This window comes from Notechis scutatus, chromosome 1 (assembly GCF_049901735.1).
Source record: "Notechis scutatus isolate UNSWTSFEM ecotype Mainland chromosome 1, rNotScu1.2, whole genome shotgun sequence".
Classification (NCBI taxonomy): Eukaryota; Metazoa; Chordata; class Lepidosauria; order Squamata; family Elapidae; genus Notechis; species Notechis scutatus.
In genome coordinates, this window is record NC_142009.1 from 46,634,392 (window position 1) to 46,651,177 (window position 16,786).

The 16,786-nt window shown below is 37.6% G+C and overlaps 1 protein-coding gene across 1 annotated transcript in view; it reads left to right on the top strand.

The window, feature by feature from the left end:
• Positions 1–15,035, top strand: part of HAAO (3-hydroxyanthranilate 3,4-dioxygenase) — a 36,510-nt gene extending 21,475 nt beyond the window's left edge. Inside the window, exons 5-10 of the mRNA XM_026680440.2 lie at positions 1,018–1,107; positions 1,918–1,961; positions 6,558–6,703; positions 10,010–10,078; positions 11,531–11,613; positions 14,439–15,035. Of these exons, the coding sequence (XP_026536225.1) occupies positions 1,018–1,107; positions 1,918–1,961; positions 6,558–6,703; positions 10,010–10,078; positions 11,531–11,613; positions 14,439–14,517 (511 nt within the window). The 3' untranslated portion in view covers positions 14,518–15,035. The remainder of the gene's footprint in view (positions 1–1,017; positions 1,108–1,917; positions 1,962–6,557; positions 6,704–10,009; positions 10,079–11,530; positions 11,614–14,438) is intronic.
• The last annotated feature ends 1,751 nt before the right edge of the window (positions 15,036–16,786 follow it).

A 16,786-nucleotide genomic window follows, 5' to 3' on the forward strand; every position in this document is an offset into this window, starting at 1 on the left:
TGACTGCATTTGGGGAGCTTCCATCACCTGAAAGAGACTGCCTAATGGCAAGGGGACACGGTCAGCCATGCCTTGCCCCGAAGTGGCTGGGGACTCTGCCTTCAAGGGAGCTTTCGTCTGCCGAAAGAAGCGGCCTCGTGGCGAGGGGAGTGTGTGTGTGTGCGCGCGCTCGCCCGAGGCCGCTTCTACTGGCCGATCAAAGTGGCTGGTGACTGCATTTGGGGAGCTTTCATTGCCCGAAAGAGACTGCCTAAAGACGAGGGGACACAGGCAGCCACACCATGCCCTGAAGCAGCTGGGGACTCTGCCTTCGGGGAGCTTTCGTCAGCTGATAGAAGCGGCCTCACGGCGAGGTACGTGCGTATGGGCCGCTCTAGGTGGGGGAGGAAATTAAGTCACCCCCGAAAAGATGGCCTACCCAGATTTTCAGGGGTCAAAAAAAAAAAAAAAGGCCCGGCCTTATTTTGTGAGAAACACGGTTGCAGTGTTCCAACATTTGAGGAGCCCCCACTAAGAAGGTGGGGGTCAAGCTCTTCTCCAAAGCACCTGAAGACAGGACAAGAACCAATGGATGGAAACTAACTAAGGAGAGGAGCAACCTAGAACTAAGGAGAAATTTCCTGACAGTAAGAACAATCAACCAGTGGAATGGCTTGCCTTCAGAAGTGGTAGATACTCCATCACTGCAAGTTTTCAAGAAGAGACTGGATAGCTATTTGTCAAAACTGATATAGAATCCCCTGCTTGAGTAGGGGATTGGACTAGAAGACTTCTAAGTCCATTCCAAGTCTGTTATTCTGTCACAAACTTCTGTTCTGTTAATTTCATTTGATATTATATAGCCAGTTTTTCCATCCTTTCAGGTTTGTCTGAATTAACTTCAAAGCATTATACACTTACGTTTTTCATGTTCATGACAAAATATATTATTTTTAAGAACAAATTGTCTCTTTTCTATATTAAAAATATTGTATATTTATTAAGAAATCTACATGATTTATATTCTTTTTTTCTCAGATATTATATTGGAGAATCAACAGATGTCCTTTTTGAAAGATGGTTTTACTGTGAGGATCTTGGTATACAACTGATTCCAATAATTCAAGAGTAAGTCTTCGGCAGGTTGAGCTTGATTCCTGGGACTTTCCGGGAAGATCTGTGTGGGTTTCTTGGCCACGACAAAAAGGGTTGGCCATTATTTTCTTCCTCCCAGGATGTTTCCTGAAATTTCTTTGAAATTTCTGGTGTTCAAATTCTAATCAGGTTCCTCCTTGTATAAACTTTTTGAGATCATTTCATTATACAGATTAACAATTGGGCTTGATTTACAGCATTGCTACAGTATGTACTGGAACTACTGTTATAAAAATACTGGCATTTGTTTTAAAGTAGTTTGTTGTTTCAGGTTTATTAGAAGGAGGGAGGTAAAGTTTTATTTCTCAATGATTTTGTCTAATTGTGCTCTGTATGGCCATAGTAATGTGTGTGAACCATTTATTTTGTTGCTAATTGTTCAATTAGGAATACATACAGTATATTCATACAGTTTGTTTTTCTGTGTGCCTCATTTTAAGTCCAAAGCCACATTAATAAAATACCTGATATAATATAATATAATAACAGTATCAATTCTTTGAGAAATGTTCCTTAGATGGTCTACATGGCACCAGAAATATTCTAGAAGGTGGTATCCATAATCTTGGAAGAATCCTACATTTTGTCAAAATGCAATAAACTTAATATAGAGCATCTTGGAAATGAGTATAACAAACATCCATAAAGCTTGTATATAAATAGCTATATCCTGTGGTAATTTTATCAATCAAAGGGATTCCACCGTTAGTTCAGGGGTTTCTCTCTATACAATCCTAAGTGAGAGAAGATGGATTTTACAACTGTTAACCTTTTTTATTTCAGATTTTTCAGTTCAATGGAGTATCAAACTGGAAAACCCAATCCAGGTGATATAAGATGACTTTGGAACTAAAATAATTTTTCATCCAGCAAACAATAATAATTTTAAAGCTTAACTAATTGTATTTTTCTTGCATTTTTATCATTTGCTTTCTTTTAATATTTCTCTAAATGGAATTAATATTGCATGGGGAAAGTAGCCTTTTTTCTCTATACAGTAATGAAATATGTGCCAGAGAAAGGGAGAATGATTATTTTCCAAGCTAAACTCAGCAGGCAGATTGAGATCTTCAGTTGTCCCAAGCCACAGTCATCATTATGTCTGAGTCCCAAACAGCAGGGGAATCCTTCATGCTCCATACAATTGCAAAAAAAAGTGATTATACCATTCCTGCAAAATTCTACTTTGATTTCTCTATCCATCACCAGAGAAAATGGGCTTTGTTTTTATCCTCTTTCTATACCTTCCCTTTTTAACCAATCTATTTAATGTCAGCTTAAAAGAATGGTGGTTTCTCTTCCCTTTAGGCCCTTAAAGATCTGTAAGGTCCTCTTTGGATAGCTATTTTTGGGAATGCTATAAAGATGGTTTTGTACATTGGGTATGAAGTAACTTGGCTCATTGGTGGGCAGAGGATAAGCTGGGAACTTCTGGTTGACTTCTGAGTGATTTGAAATAGGCTGGCAAAGATTTAATTCTAAAATCATTAATGAGGGGAAAATCAAGGGACATCCTCCTATTAAAGTAGGAAGGCTACTACTATAGCCATAACCATAACCTAGCATAGCCATAACCTGCATACTCTTCCACTGTTTCTCCATTGCCACTTGTGCCTGGTTCCTTCCAGATGTATTTGTACCTATTTAGCGACAGCAGTCTTCTCACACTTCTCACACTCAGCATTGCACTTTGTCCAAGGACCACCTTAGAGAGAGAGAGATTTGGCCTGAAGGTAAACAGATAGTGCAAGGTCTCCTGAGCTTATCAAGAATGTATCAATTGAAGTATAGCCTTAGAGTCACAATATTGTTCTACTCTCCTAGCATGTCTCCTTCATAACCTTATGAACACTTGGACAGGTGACTATATTATGAACTGGATAGGTGTCAGTGTGGTGCTAATGTATCCCCAGACACTTCTCTTTCTGTTGGAAGACTTTCTGCCCTACCTGACTATAAAAATTTCTATCTACTGCTTTGCTTGAAAGTGTTACTACTTCTGATTCCTCACAACCTCAACAAAGAACAAAGGTACAAATGTGTACTGTAATTTTAGCAGGCATCGTATTAACATGCTTCTCTTTTAGCCAGTTGCTATTGTGAGAACACTCACAGCATATTCTCAGTGTTTCATATGATTCTAGCAGCCTTGGCAGTTTAAGAAAATCTGGATTCATTTTGGGAACTGGAAAATTTTGGGAAGAGTTGTAGTGGAGAAGAGCATGCTTGGCTTCTGAAGATATCCAATTTTCCATAGCATCTTGAGCAAGTGTACTGCTGCCTTTTTGACAATTTATATAGTGAAAATATGAGTGCCGTTTAGCATTAAAAAATAGAAATCGCAGAAGTTATAGACAGAATAACAGAGCTGGAGGGGACCTTTGAAGTCTAATCAACCCCCTGCTTGATCAGGAGATCCTATACTATTCTGGGCAAATGGTTGTCCAATCTCTTCCTGAAAGTCTCTAGTGAAGCACCTACAATTTCTGGATGCAAGCTGTTCCGCGGATTAATTGTTCTCACTGTCAGGAAATTTCTCCTTAATTCTATGATGGATCTCTCTTTAATAATACTTTTTGTCCTGCTTTAAATGTTTTGGGTAATAGATTGAGCCTCTGTGACACCCCTCAAGTATTGGAAGACTGCTATTACATTACCCTTAGTCCTTCTCTTTGTTAGACTAGATATACCTAGTTCTTATAACCATTCATCATACAGTTGAGCCTCCAGACCCCTAATATCTCATATGAAAATATTTAGCATCCCAGATTAGAACTTCTACTTTTGTATTTTCACTGTAAATTATTTTAGATTGTGAATGTGTTGTGATTTCTTCCCCAGAATTAATCATTTTATTACAAAATGCAAATAATACATTGTAGAATACAAATAAAGCTGAGTACATAAAATGAATTTTGTAGGGTATAATACTCCTCCAAAGGCTTTTGCAGAGTTCCCACCAAGCCCACCACTGGAATAAATAAAAACTCAAAATAGTAAAATAATAAAAATGAGAGAGTATACCCAGCAACAGATTATTGATCTTTATGAGATATGCATTGTAATGTGAATCATAATTCTTTGTCCTAACTTCCAAATATAAACTTGTTTTTTATTTACTTCCATCAGTTTTCAGTCACCAACCTCCTTCATTTAAAATATTGTATAAGAAGTTATCATAGGAAAAATAAGTTGCAGCAATTAGGCAGTGTTATTACACTATAATAGCAGAAACTTCACAATAGGCTGAAAACAAATGCAATATCATTCCCCCGTCTCCACCCCACCCAGCCAATTATACTACTGAAATTAGAAGCGGATGTTGTTAATGAACATTTGGGATACCACTGAGATACTCAATATTTTTCTGCATCATGTCTGGGCCGTTATTGAAAAAGCATCCCAAGGACATATTATGAAAGCATTCCCATGGTTTTTGAGGAGTAAAAAGTGGGTGGGAATTGGGATTTTATCTATGCTCTAACAGAACGTTGCAATTAATTTCACTAGGCATCTGAAAATTTCAGAAGAGAATTTAAAGCACCCAATGATTTTTCAGACAGTTTTGAGTACAAACAGAAGGTATATTACATTTACAAGGGTGATAACCAATTCTGTTCCACATAGAGAAATGAGCCTCCAAAATGTTCTTGAGTAGTGTGTGGGAATTGGACTGTATTATGCAGCATGATAATTTAAAATATTTGAAAGGGGGAGTTCCACAACAAAGTAAATATTAGATTAATGGATGGGACATCTGTTATAAATATAAAAGACACAAGAGAGTGGACAGGTTTCTCTACTCATAAAACAGTTAAAAGCTAATACTCATTTACATTGGTTGGGGCTCAGCTCTGTTCTAAATTGGTACATAAATTTCCTGAAAATGTAAAATTGGCTTTCACAAGTTGTTATGAATCGGCTCCAACACACAATTGATAACAGCACTCCCCAAGTAACTATAAACAATAGAAATAATAGAAATAAGATTCACTATGTTTAACATTAACCATACATAACAAATCACACTGAATCATCTATTGTTGCTTTTTAAATGCACTTTAGCCATAAAAGAAAACCAGCTTGTGTACAGCAGTATTTAGAGCAACAAGTTTTGGAAAATAATATTTAATTTTTCAACTCATTCTGTTTCCCAGAGCTGTGCTATATAATAACAGAGTCACACACTTGGAAAATCATGGAATGTTAGAATTGGAAGGAAATGTGGAGATTGTCTAGACCAGCTCCCTGTCCCATGATGGAACCCACTATTACTGCATTCCCAAAAGAGCTCTGTTTAAATAGGCTGTTTATATAGGCTGAGAGAAGAAGGGACTACCAAAGACAATTTGCTACATTGCTGAACTGCTTTTATTAGGAAATTCTTTTTGCTGTCAAGTTGAAGTTGAAATCTGCTTTCCTGTAATGTATACATATTTCTTTCATTCTGGAAAAACACTACACAATTCTGTCAGATCTGTGTATCTGCCATTCTTCAATGGAAGAAGAGGAGGGGGTTGATACAAGTAATCCTTTTTTACGTATTGAATCTGTATAACTTGCACATGATATACAACTGGGGACTGGAGCCCAGATACCTGGAAACTTGTCACCTCTTGGAGAGATAGCAAGAGGAGAAGGGGCCATAAAAATTCCAGCTTCAAAAGAAACCCTGGGAAGCTCTTTTCAACTATGTTCCCAGAAAAAAAGGGGGTGGGGGAAATTAACATGTTACTTCTTTGTATTGATGAAATCCACACCGGACTAAGGGGAGGGTTCTAACTCCCTTTATCTAAGCCACATGCCAGGAGGCATATTAGACCCTACTTTGAATATCACCTGGATATCTTCCTTTTCAATAAAGAATTCCTTTTGAAATACCCAGTGTTCAAAAGTTCATTCTTATCATTTGAAAGGGAAAGAGTCTGGGTCTTACACAATTCTATTCTGTTGTGTATTCAACCCCCTGAGATAGATAGATAGATAGATAGATAGATAGATAGATAGATAGATAGATAGATAGATAGATAGATAGATCATATGTGTGTGTGTTTTGTATACACACACACACACACACACACACACAAAATGAAGGGGAACCCACCACCTCTCATTCTAGATACTTTAAAACTACTTTCAAGGAGGAGTCCTTGGTGCTCTCCGAGCTGGATTGTTTTCTTGCAACATTTCATTACCCAATGAATTTTTACCTAGTTTGGTTAATGAAACATCTCAGCTCAGAGAGCACCAAGGACCCTTCATTTCAACCCTGAGCTACAAATATTCTCCTTTATTTGTACTACTTTCAGTGTTACAATTTTCTCTTAATAGGTTTGAATCATAGAAAAAAAAAACTACAATATAGAACACTGTTTTTTCAATATCTTTGTTCTCTTCTCTCTTTGTTTTTTATTTGTTTGTAGGTGAAATCTTAAGAGCAATTCCTTTTCCACTAAATGATGTTACAGTCATGGATCCTTTTTCTTTGCAAGATTGGCTGAATGATTGCCAAGAAAATATAGCTCTGAAACAAACCTTGAGTCTTTTTGGAGACAACTTTGAAACAGAGGTTAAAAAACAATTTTTAATTCTGAACTAGAATGATCAAATAAGATTCTCTTATAACTGAAGAAAGTATATCCTGTTGAGAGATTTATTTTGACCAAGACATTTTGCTTCTCTTTCCCACCCTCCCTGCCCCCCGCTCCAAAATCTAGGTGCATAGTATCTACAATTAGTAAATATTACCTGTAGATTTTGGTTTCCAGAAGAATATTTTTTCCTCCCATCACACTTCACATTATGTCTCCTTATGCCTAATTAAAGTATAAATACTAATCCTTATCTGCAATCTAACCTCCAGGCTCACCTGCTGACCCTCCTCTTCCATTGGCTTATTAACAGGTAGACCAGACCAGGGATGAAATTCAAATTTTTTCCCTACCTGCTCTGCTGGCATGGCTTTGGGCGTGGCTGGTATAATAGTAATAGCAACCAGGGGCTATTTTTTTACCTATTCAAATGAGCTGGGGCAAGGTGGTTGAATTTCACCCCAGGACCAGACAGGAAATATGGCTCTATAAGATAATTCAACTTTATTGTAAAGCTACATTAACAGAACCTTGAAAGTCACCATCACCTTTACAGCCTGATAATTTAGGGAATGTCCCTCCAGGACCTTTTGCTCCACCCACTATGAAGTTGTGGCTATGCTGTAGTAGTGGGATTCAAAAAAAAATTATTACTGGTTCTGTGGGCGTGGCATGGCTTGGTGGATGTGGCTTGGTGGGCGTGGCAGGGGAAGGATACTGCAAAATCTCCATTCCCTTCCCACTCCTGGGGGAAGGTTATCACAGGTTCTCCGAATTACTCAAAATTTCTGCTACCGGTTCTCCAAAACTGGTTAGAACCTGCTGAATACCACCTCTGCTACACTGCCTCTTATCTGTGGGCAGCCTCTCTTTGCCTGGTTTTTCAAAGTCAATCTCACATACCATTACATCTATATAAAGATAGAAACAGGTAAATTTATCTACTGTTGATTTGTTAATTCCCTAATCCCAATAACAAAAAGACTCTCGAGAAAAATAGACTATTCTACTGCACTGAAAACAGTCAGAAATCACTGCTTTTTTCTTTTTCTTTTTACCTTGTATCTCTCTCCCCTTCTTGACTTTTCCCCTTTACTTTCTGACCTTTATTTCTATTGTATTTTTTATTACAATAAACTCTAACAAAAAATAAAACAAGAAAAATAAAGAAAAGGTCAAGTACACAGATTAGAATTTGAAATCTGAAACAGCTCAATCTTCAGCTTCTTATTGAGTGCAAGCAGGGGTGATGCCAGTCTGAACACTGCAAAGAGACCCCAGATGCTTCAGCCCCCTGACTTCTTTCCTACCTACAAGGAGTAGTTTTTACTAGGTAACCTGATAGGTTGGTGTAGTCTGGATAGGTTGGAGCAGGTAGATCTGTAGATGTACAGGTGTCAAGCCATAAGCCATAAAATATTTTGTAGATCATAACCAGCACTTTAAATTTTCCTCAGAAACTAATCAGTAACTAGTACATTGGCAATCTTATGATATATTGCAGTTTTCCCAGGAATTAGTGCCAATTTGCATACTGGCCACTGCATTTGAGCTCAGTGATGTTTCTGAGTGTTCTTTAAAGGTAGCCCAAGGAAAAGCACATTGTAGTAGTCTAAATGTGTTGTTGTATTGAGATGTGCTTGTATCTGGTAAAAAAAAAAAAACTATGTACTGCACTAACCAAAGCTGAGAAAGATCTCTCTAATCACAACTTATACCCATGCCAGCAGCAGCTATGTATTAAGAAGGATGCCCAGACTGTAAACTTGTTCCTTCAGAATAGTGTTTGCCAGCAATGACACTATTTCAATAGAAAGCTTGCTAGGGAGTAGTCTTCATCTGTTCTGCCTCATCCAGATCCTGAGAGCCTCAAGGCACTGGATAAAACATCAGTTTGATATTTTGGTCCTTCTATTAAATTGTGTCCAATTATCTGGGACTGCCTAGACAAGTCCCTTTAGTTTTCTTGGCAAGACTTTTCGGAAGTGGTTTGCCATTGCCTATTTCCTAGGGCTAAGATAAAGTGACTGCCATGATCATCCAACCAGCTTTGTGCCAATGTGGGATTAGAACTAATGGCCTTAACCTTTACACAAAGCTTGCTTGCTAGTCTGGATGATACTACATCACAAATATGTTTGTATTATTGTACTTGCTGTTAAAACTTAGCTAGGGGCTGAAAGGTCAATAAAATAAAATTTGATTTCAATATTTTTTAAAAACTAGGAGAAAGGAGTTTTACAGCCATTGGAGTAAAGTCAAAATAAAATATATAGATCTGTTATCTGGCCACAGTTTTGGTTTGAAAAAAAAATCTGAATGTAAAATAATTTTAGTTTGAAAGAATTGAAACATAGTTTCTCTTAGGGAAAGATATAATTTCAATGGAGTTGTTGCGTGATTTAGATCTCCAACTCCTAACACATCATTTAGTGCTGTATTTGGTACGTTTTCCTCTTAATTTCTGTTTGTACTAAAAACAGTACCAGATGTTACTTCAGATCCACCAAAGAGCAAGTTACAGTATGTTCTTTCTTAGTTCTCCAACGATGTTCCTGGAAATTTTCCATTGTGCCAGGGCCACCTGTGCTGAAAACCTCCTTGTTGCAGCGAGATGAATTAAGGAAATGAAACAATGGAAAATATCCAATGATTACAACAACCTCTTGAAGGGGGAGCAGTGTCTTTAAACAAATCTGAAGCCATATTTTGGGATTTCCAAACTTAAAACTGTCTAAATCAAGATCTCCTATTCTGAACAAACTCTCTCAGCTAATAAAGTTCTGAAGATCAGTTGGGGATATTTTGCATAATATCAGGTCTTGTGCCATGAACTGGGTGCTATTTTCATCCTCCATGCACAACAGGAGTGATAATACTCCTCACAGTAAGTGTGGTTACTGGGAAATGAAATAGTGTGAAAACCTTTATTGCAAAAACAAATGCTGCGAAAGCTAATCCTTTGAATCTTTGAAAGGAGGAAATTTTGGATATAATAGGTTCATAAACCAAGAATAGTCAAGAATAATTGTGTATTAGCTGAACTTAGAGAAGTGTGTCACAAGAGTATATGAACTATTTCTTTTTAATTTCTGCTATATGATAAGAGAGTTTCTTATTTCTAAGAATATTATATATATCAGCTGTATAATGAACAAGTGTAATGTTCATTCTCTCATATGTATAATGCTATTCCATTAAAATAAAGTAGATACATTAATAAAGTAGATACACTAACCGTAACCTTAAAATAAAAAGAACATATTTTCTTGGTTGTCTCTTAGGCTGTAATATTTGGACCAGGAACAACTGAAGAGAGAGGAAAGAATGCAGATATATGGATATGGCAGATGGTATATATTCTTTATTTCTTACTTGCTATGTATAGTATTGTATTAAAAAAAAACCAAACAAACCTCCAGAACCAACACATGCATTGTTCTTATTGATCTTTCCCTTATATTACAAAGTAATGGAGGATCACTACAAAACATAATAATGCATACCCCTTCCACATACCCTAATTTTGAATGAGGCCCTTAAACCCAGAAAAGTCACACTTATTTGCCTAAGGCAAAAAGTCTCTATAATAGTAAAAGTAATAATAACAATGGACGGATGGACGGATGGATGGAGGCAGTAGCTAAAAACTTGGCAAAAGAATGCAGATGGAGGAGTTTTCTAGAAAAGTTACTGCAAAAATTAAATCCATCCATGAATAATTGCATTTGACTCAAGATAGTAGCTTTCTAATCTAAAGTACTTGAGTTCCCCTGCTTGATGGTCACTTTGGAATCTGAACCAGAAACTTACAAATGGCTGAAAGACTCTTTGAGAAACCACAATGATGAAAAATAGGAAACCTGAAGGCTGACTGCATTGAATGTGCAATCAGTTTTCTCCTTTTGAAAGAACGCAATTACCTTGCAAAAAGTAGGAAAAAGAGAAAGTAGCCAGACACAAACTGTATCTCTCTGAATGCTTGGCTTGAGCATCTACTGCTAATGATCTTCCTTGCCTTCAGGTATAGTTGTCTTCAGGCCAGACTTCTTTTAGTTCTTGCAGAAGTGAATTAGCTTGACAGGACACCTCTGATGAAATAGAGATGGCCTTTTTCCACACTAATGGTTCCCTCTTAGTAATGTCTGCGCCTTAGTAATGTCTGCACCACCACCTGTGGGTTTAGAGAACTATTCTTTTAGTTCTGAAAAACTTTTCAAATATCAGATGAGAAATGTAGAAAAGGAAATGGGGGGGGGGTTAATCCCTTCTATTTTCAGGCAGACCAACCAGTTTGTGTACTGCAAATTTAGTTTATCAGTGAGTCACCTGGGTCGATTGTTTTTGCTCATTCTTCCTCCGTGCCAGTTAATAAACATATCTTTTTTGCTAACTTTATTATGGAGCTAGGAAGGTTGTACTTAATCCTTTGAAATTGTTTTTTTTTTTTTTCAAATTTAAAAATTATGAGAGCATCCTAAAGGGGAAGGGGGGTATTTAATGTTGTAGCTGACTGACAGAAATATACTAACAAATTTCCTAGCAATTTTTCCCAACTTTTTATCCACATTATTGTAAGCAGTAGACATTGGGAAAGAGTGAGAATGTGTCTATGTTGCCAAAGCAACCAGCTTAATTGTGTATCTACAATTAGCTTACATTGATGGAGTAGAGCAAAGATAAAAACGAGACAGGCAAGATTTATACAGATAAACTGGTGAATTTTAAATTTACATTTTAAATTAAATCTCCATTTCCATTTTAAATCCAGAAAGAATTAAAAGTCTCCCTCTTTTCCATTTTAGGAAGGTGCATCTTTTGTTACTATTGATAGAAAAATCCTGACTTTAAGGGCTGGCGACAGCCTTCTTGTCCCAATGCAAACTAAGTAAGTAAAATATTTTATCTATCTGTTGTTGCCCACATTTGACTAATGCATTTTTATACTCTCAGGTATGCCTGCATCATTGTACTTTCTATTTTCTATTAATGTAAGCTTAAAATAAACAGATCTTCAGGTGCAGCTTACATGTTTCTAATATATAAGGTTCTGCAGATTATGACTCTATCCAGTGTAGCAGCAGTTTTGGCAGGAACTTCAACAATCATCCTAGTTGAGACCTTCAGCCAGGGATGGGATTCAAATTTTTTAACAACTGGTTCTGTGGGTGTGGCTAGGTTGGCGTGGCCAGGTGGGCATAGCCAGGTGAGCATGGCCAAGTGACTGGCTGGGTGTGACTTCTTCTTTTTTTCAGCCCCTTGCCAGTTTTTTTGGCCTCCTGGGCCTCAGGGAAGCCTCCTAGGAGGCCAAAAAAATGGGCTCAGGAAGGCAAAAAATGGAGCGGGTGTGTGTGTGTGCAGCATCCCTCCATGCTCCATTTTTGGGCCTTCTAGGCCTCAGGGAAGCCTCCTGGGGGGCTGTTTTTTTTCTCCCAGAAGGCTTCCCTGGGGCCCAGGAAGGCAAAAAATGGAGCACAGGGGGAGCAGCTTCCCCCGCTATACCCCGGCTACTCTCCCCCAGTACCCCTTTTTGCTTTCTGGGCCTCAGGGAAGGCTCCTGTGTGAAGCAGTAAGACAGTGAGCACAGCTGATCATTGGAACAGCTGGTCATCAGGAGGGAAAAAAAGAAAAGAAATATCTTAAGAGTGACTGGGTGGGGGAGAACACAGTCAGCTATGTCGGACATGCACACATACATGATAAGGACTGACTGGGCAGGAAAGAGAGGGGTGGGCGGAGAGGGATGGGGCCAGTCAGGGGCATGATTTGCCAGTTCTCTGAACTGCACAGAATCATAACCGGTTCTATAGAACCGGTCCGAACTGGTAGAATTCCACCCCTGCCTTCAGCACAGTAATGTTCTCCAAGGCCATAATCCTCTGTCTCAGCATAAGCAAGGCTATTGTACCTCCATGCTAACTAAAGCATCCCCCTTACCTGAACAATGTGAAGTCAAAGACAATCTCTTTTGTTTCATCTGCTTTCCTTCCCTTAACTTGTCGTACCAGTTGCTCCCTAAATCCTGCTCTCACCAACAAGCATTAGTTTAACTACTCACAATACTTTGGTCTTGTAACAAAGCGTTACTATGGAACAATGCTCCAAAATATTCAGATAATTTAAATGCTATATTTGGCAGCACCACTCACCAATGTCCAATTCAACAATTTAGAAAGGGGTGGGGGGGAGATAACTCTAGTAATAAGCAAAAAGGACTTATAGGTCTTTGGCCCCCAGTACATGCCAAATCTCTAAATACTTGACTTGATCTGGTTTACATAATTTCTTTGCAGGTTTGCAAAATGTGTGGCTTTAAATTTGCGGCTTTCTGGACATAGATGATCTACAATTCACTGCCTAACCATTTAGCATGACCAAAGGCAAAAGTTGCCAGGAGTTAGTTTAGCAAAATCTATTGAAATAAATTGCTTATTTTTTTTCCTCTGAAGCTGACTAAGTATTTATTTATCAGAAATATCTATCATATTAAAATGACCTGTGAATCTTTTCTTTTCACCAGGTCAATGAAGCACTGATTTTAACAAGCTGTCTTTGGCAAATGTGCTATGAATCAAATCCAATATATATAATTCTTTTGGTGAATAATTTCCAGAAAACTAATTTGTGTTGGCTTTTTAATCTCCTGAAATACCTGGTCTGTGCTATTAATCTAAACTTTAATCTTAAACTATCCACTATTGACCTCACCCCATTCCTAAGAGGTCTGTAAGGGGCGTGCATAAATGCACAATCGTGCCTACCATCCCTATCCTATTGTCCCCATTTATTCATACCTATCTCCTGTATTCTTACTCATGTTTATACTTACACTCTTGAGATTACTCTGTAAGATCTAGCTATGTCTTGCTATAAATCAGCAAATCTGAGACCCTTTAACTAATGAAGGTCTATTTTCTGATATTGACATCTCCAAGGCCTGAATGGAGGAGGCATCTGGTACATGGTAGAAAGGGTGAGACTGAGCATTAAGATAGGGCTTGATAGCACATAATCTGATTCTTGACATTCCCCCTCCTGGTTCTATTCATTGTTTTAGACTCTTGAAACAAGCCCAAGATGCATACATATAGTCTACTGAATATGCTTTGATGTTGGTAGAGGCAATTGCAGGGATTGAAAATTAACACTGAGATCACAGTTAAGTTAAACTGAGTTAAATCCAGCTAAATATTTAATTCAGCCAAGCTTCCTGGTGGGATCTATTCTTCTTTGGTATGGCAATTTGCTCTAATTATTTCAATACGATGTTTCCATATCTTTTGGCAACTTTCTATGTAATTAAAGTAATGATATTTTCCCAGAGCACCCAAATTATTTGGTTTTATTGCTTCAATTACTTGTAATTAAATTTGGAGGAGGATGGAGAGAAGCACTTTGAAGCTACACTATAAAATTTGTAGCATACTCAAAATAATACTAAACTTTTTATTAACTGATAATAATTTTTGAAACTTTACTGAAAAAATATTTTTAATGGCTTAGCTCCCTGAGTATTTTAGAAGGTTTAGATTTTATACTTGTTGGATCAACCTTCCCAACCTTGTACATCCAGGTGTGATGTGTACATCTAGATTGTGATTCTCAGAATTCCTAACTAGGTTGGGAAAAGTACTATGTATAATTAAATTCTTATAATTAAAATTCTGACAGCTATGCATCATTCTTTACTTTTGCTTGGTGTTTTTCTTAAAGGTTTCACTGGAAGAGAGATGAAGGATCCATTGCTCTTTCTGTTGCTCAGAATCCAGAGAGGAAAAGACCCTATGTCTGATTTTGGTATCCATAGCCTGCTGTCAAGAATTATTAATACAATTCTCTTTAAATCCAGAAAGTGTCAATGTTCTGCTTGTTTTAGAACTTTGAAAATATAATGTAAATGTATTTCCTGGAACTGAGTGCAACTTGAGTTGTGTGTGTGCAGAAATGCTGCCTAACCTAAAAGGCAGTATGTTCATAAATATGTCAGGACATAACTATGAATAATTTGTAGTTATGAGGGTTATATATTATGCACAGGACCAGATGTTCATTACCAATATCAGCATCTTAGTATAAACAGAAGGGAGTACTAGTATGCTATCTCTCACTTCTGGTCTCCTCTCTGATGTCTGGTTGATTACTAGATGTAGTTTGTTCTGCTCTAGAAAAGTCTTTCTTAGATTCCTATCCTTTTAGAGCTGCTTGCGTCCAGAAAATTTGCGTTGCAGATCAGAGTTACAGACTTTTTAAAATGTGCCCAGTCCACAGTGAAATTCTTTGCCATTACAGGGACATAAAGAGAATAATGTCGCTATTGGTAGTATTTGCCTGATTTAAACCTTAGAAAGAAGTGGGAAATTCAGAATATTCTTTGAAAAACTGAGTGAATAATGAAAGGTGCTGTTCTAAGTCACATTCATGGCCACTTATTTGGGAAGCTATTAAATGGGGATTGGGTGGATTCCTAAAATGCTAGTTTATCCTGATGGTTGCATGTTATCTCCAATATTACATGGAGCAGGTTTGTTCTTTAATAAGATTCTGATGCACAGTAAATAGTCTTCTATCAGTGGACAGAATACTGAGATCTTTCTCGACAGTGCAAGAAATTTTGTATTCATAAAATCAGTTTGGTTGATTTCAAAAAGAGTGAGATGGAGTACAGTTACCTCAAGGAGTCTCCAAATAAGTCCCTTCTCGCTAGAGTTGCCTCTGCAAAATGAGCAGCATACAATATGAATGAATGAATGAATGAATGAATGAATGAATGAATGAATGAATGAATCACAGAGTTAAAACTCCATAACCAGCAGCAACTTCTTCCTCTAGGCCAGGGTCAAAGGGAGATATACTTGGGCATATACTTGGAAGAGCCATCCATCTATAAAGGCCTATCCTCAATTTTGTTGAAACCAGAGCCAGTTTTATGAAGAACATGTAAGAAATAACACAATTCAGGAGCCAAAATAGCATCTTTCCCTTGCTGTGGGCTATATTTCATACCAATTGTTCAAACTGAGCCCAGAGGAAAATGAAGCCAATCCATTGTTCCAAGATGTCTCTATCCCCATTTATTCCTAATAGCCTGCAGTCTCAGTATTATATTGTAACTCAGAGAGTTGCAGTAGAATTGGGAAATAAATAGATTTGGTAGAAAGTGGTTATGATTTGCAAAAGCTAGACAAAAAGGCTGGATGTTAAAACTAATAGCTTAGGGCCATGTAATTGGAAAGAATCAGAAGTGGAGGGAACAGAATAGAAATAAATAAATGTAAAGAATTCATGGGAAAAGCTACAGGGCTTTTTAGTAAATAACATTTAGCATGCAAGAAATTCAGACCTGGGTACTTCTGGAAAGGAGGAGACTTCTTTTTATGAAAAATTGAGAAAAAAGCTGGGTGTTGGAAAGGATACAAAAAGACTGTCCATGGAGAATGTATCCATGTTAAAAAAAAAGTCAAGATGGCAGTTGTAATCTTTGTTTGGGTGTCCCATATGTATGATGCACATTAAAAGGGATTGAGGTTATGATCAGATAGTTATAATTGCCATTTTGATTTTTTTTTTTACCCTTATATCAGGAACACTCCTGTTGTAGAGTTAAGGGTGTAAGGCACAGATGTCAAACTTGCTGAGTCATGTTGCCATCACGTGATGTTTCATGGTGTTTTCCCCATTCACAGAGCTGGGGTGGGTATGATCTGCGCGTGATACATCTGGCCCATGGGCCACCAGTTGGACATCCCTGGTGTAAGGCATTTTCTGAGAAATAAATAACTGTCTGGGGGGGGGGAAGCAGAAAAACAGAAGAAGGTTAACTTGGAAGTCATGGGTAAGAAAAGGAAGAGAGACATGATTTGCCTATAGTAAAGAAGCAGCTTAATGGGATAAAGAGATAGGAACGAGACAGAGAGAGAAAAATACTTGACAGAAAAGGACAAAGAGACTGTAATTACAAGTTAAGGGAGTTAGAAAGACTAATGTTGCTCACAGATTAGAGTTAAAAGGGACACAGGAGCAACAATTCAGTGGTTACAAAATGAGGAGATCTACTGATGGTA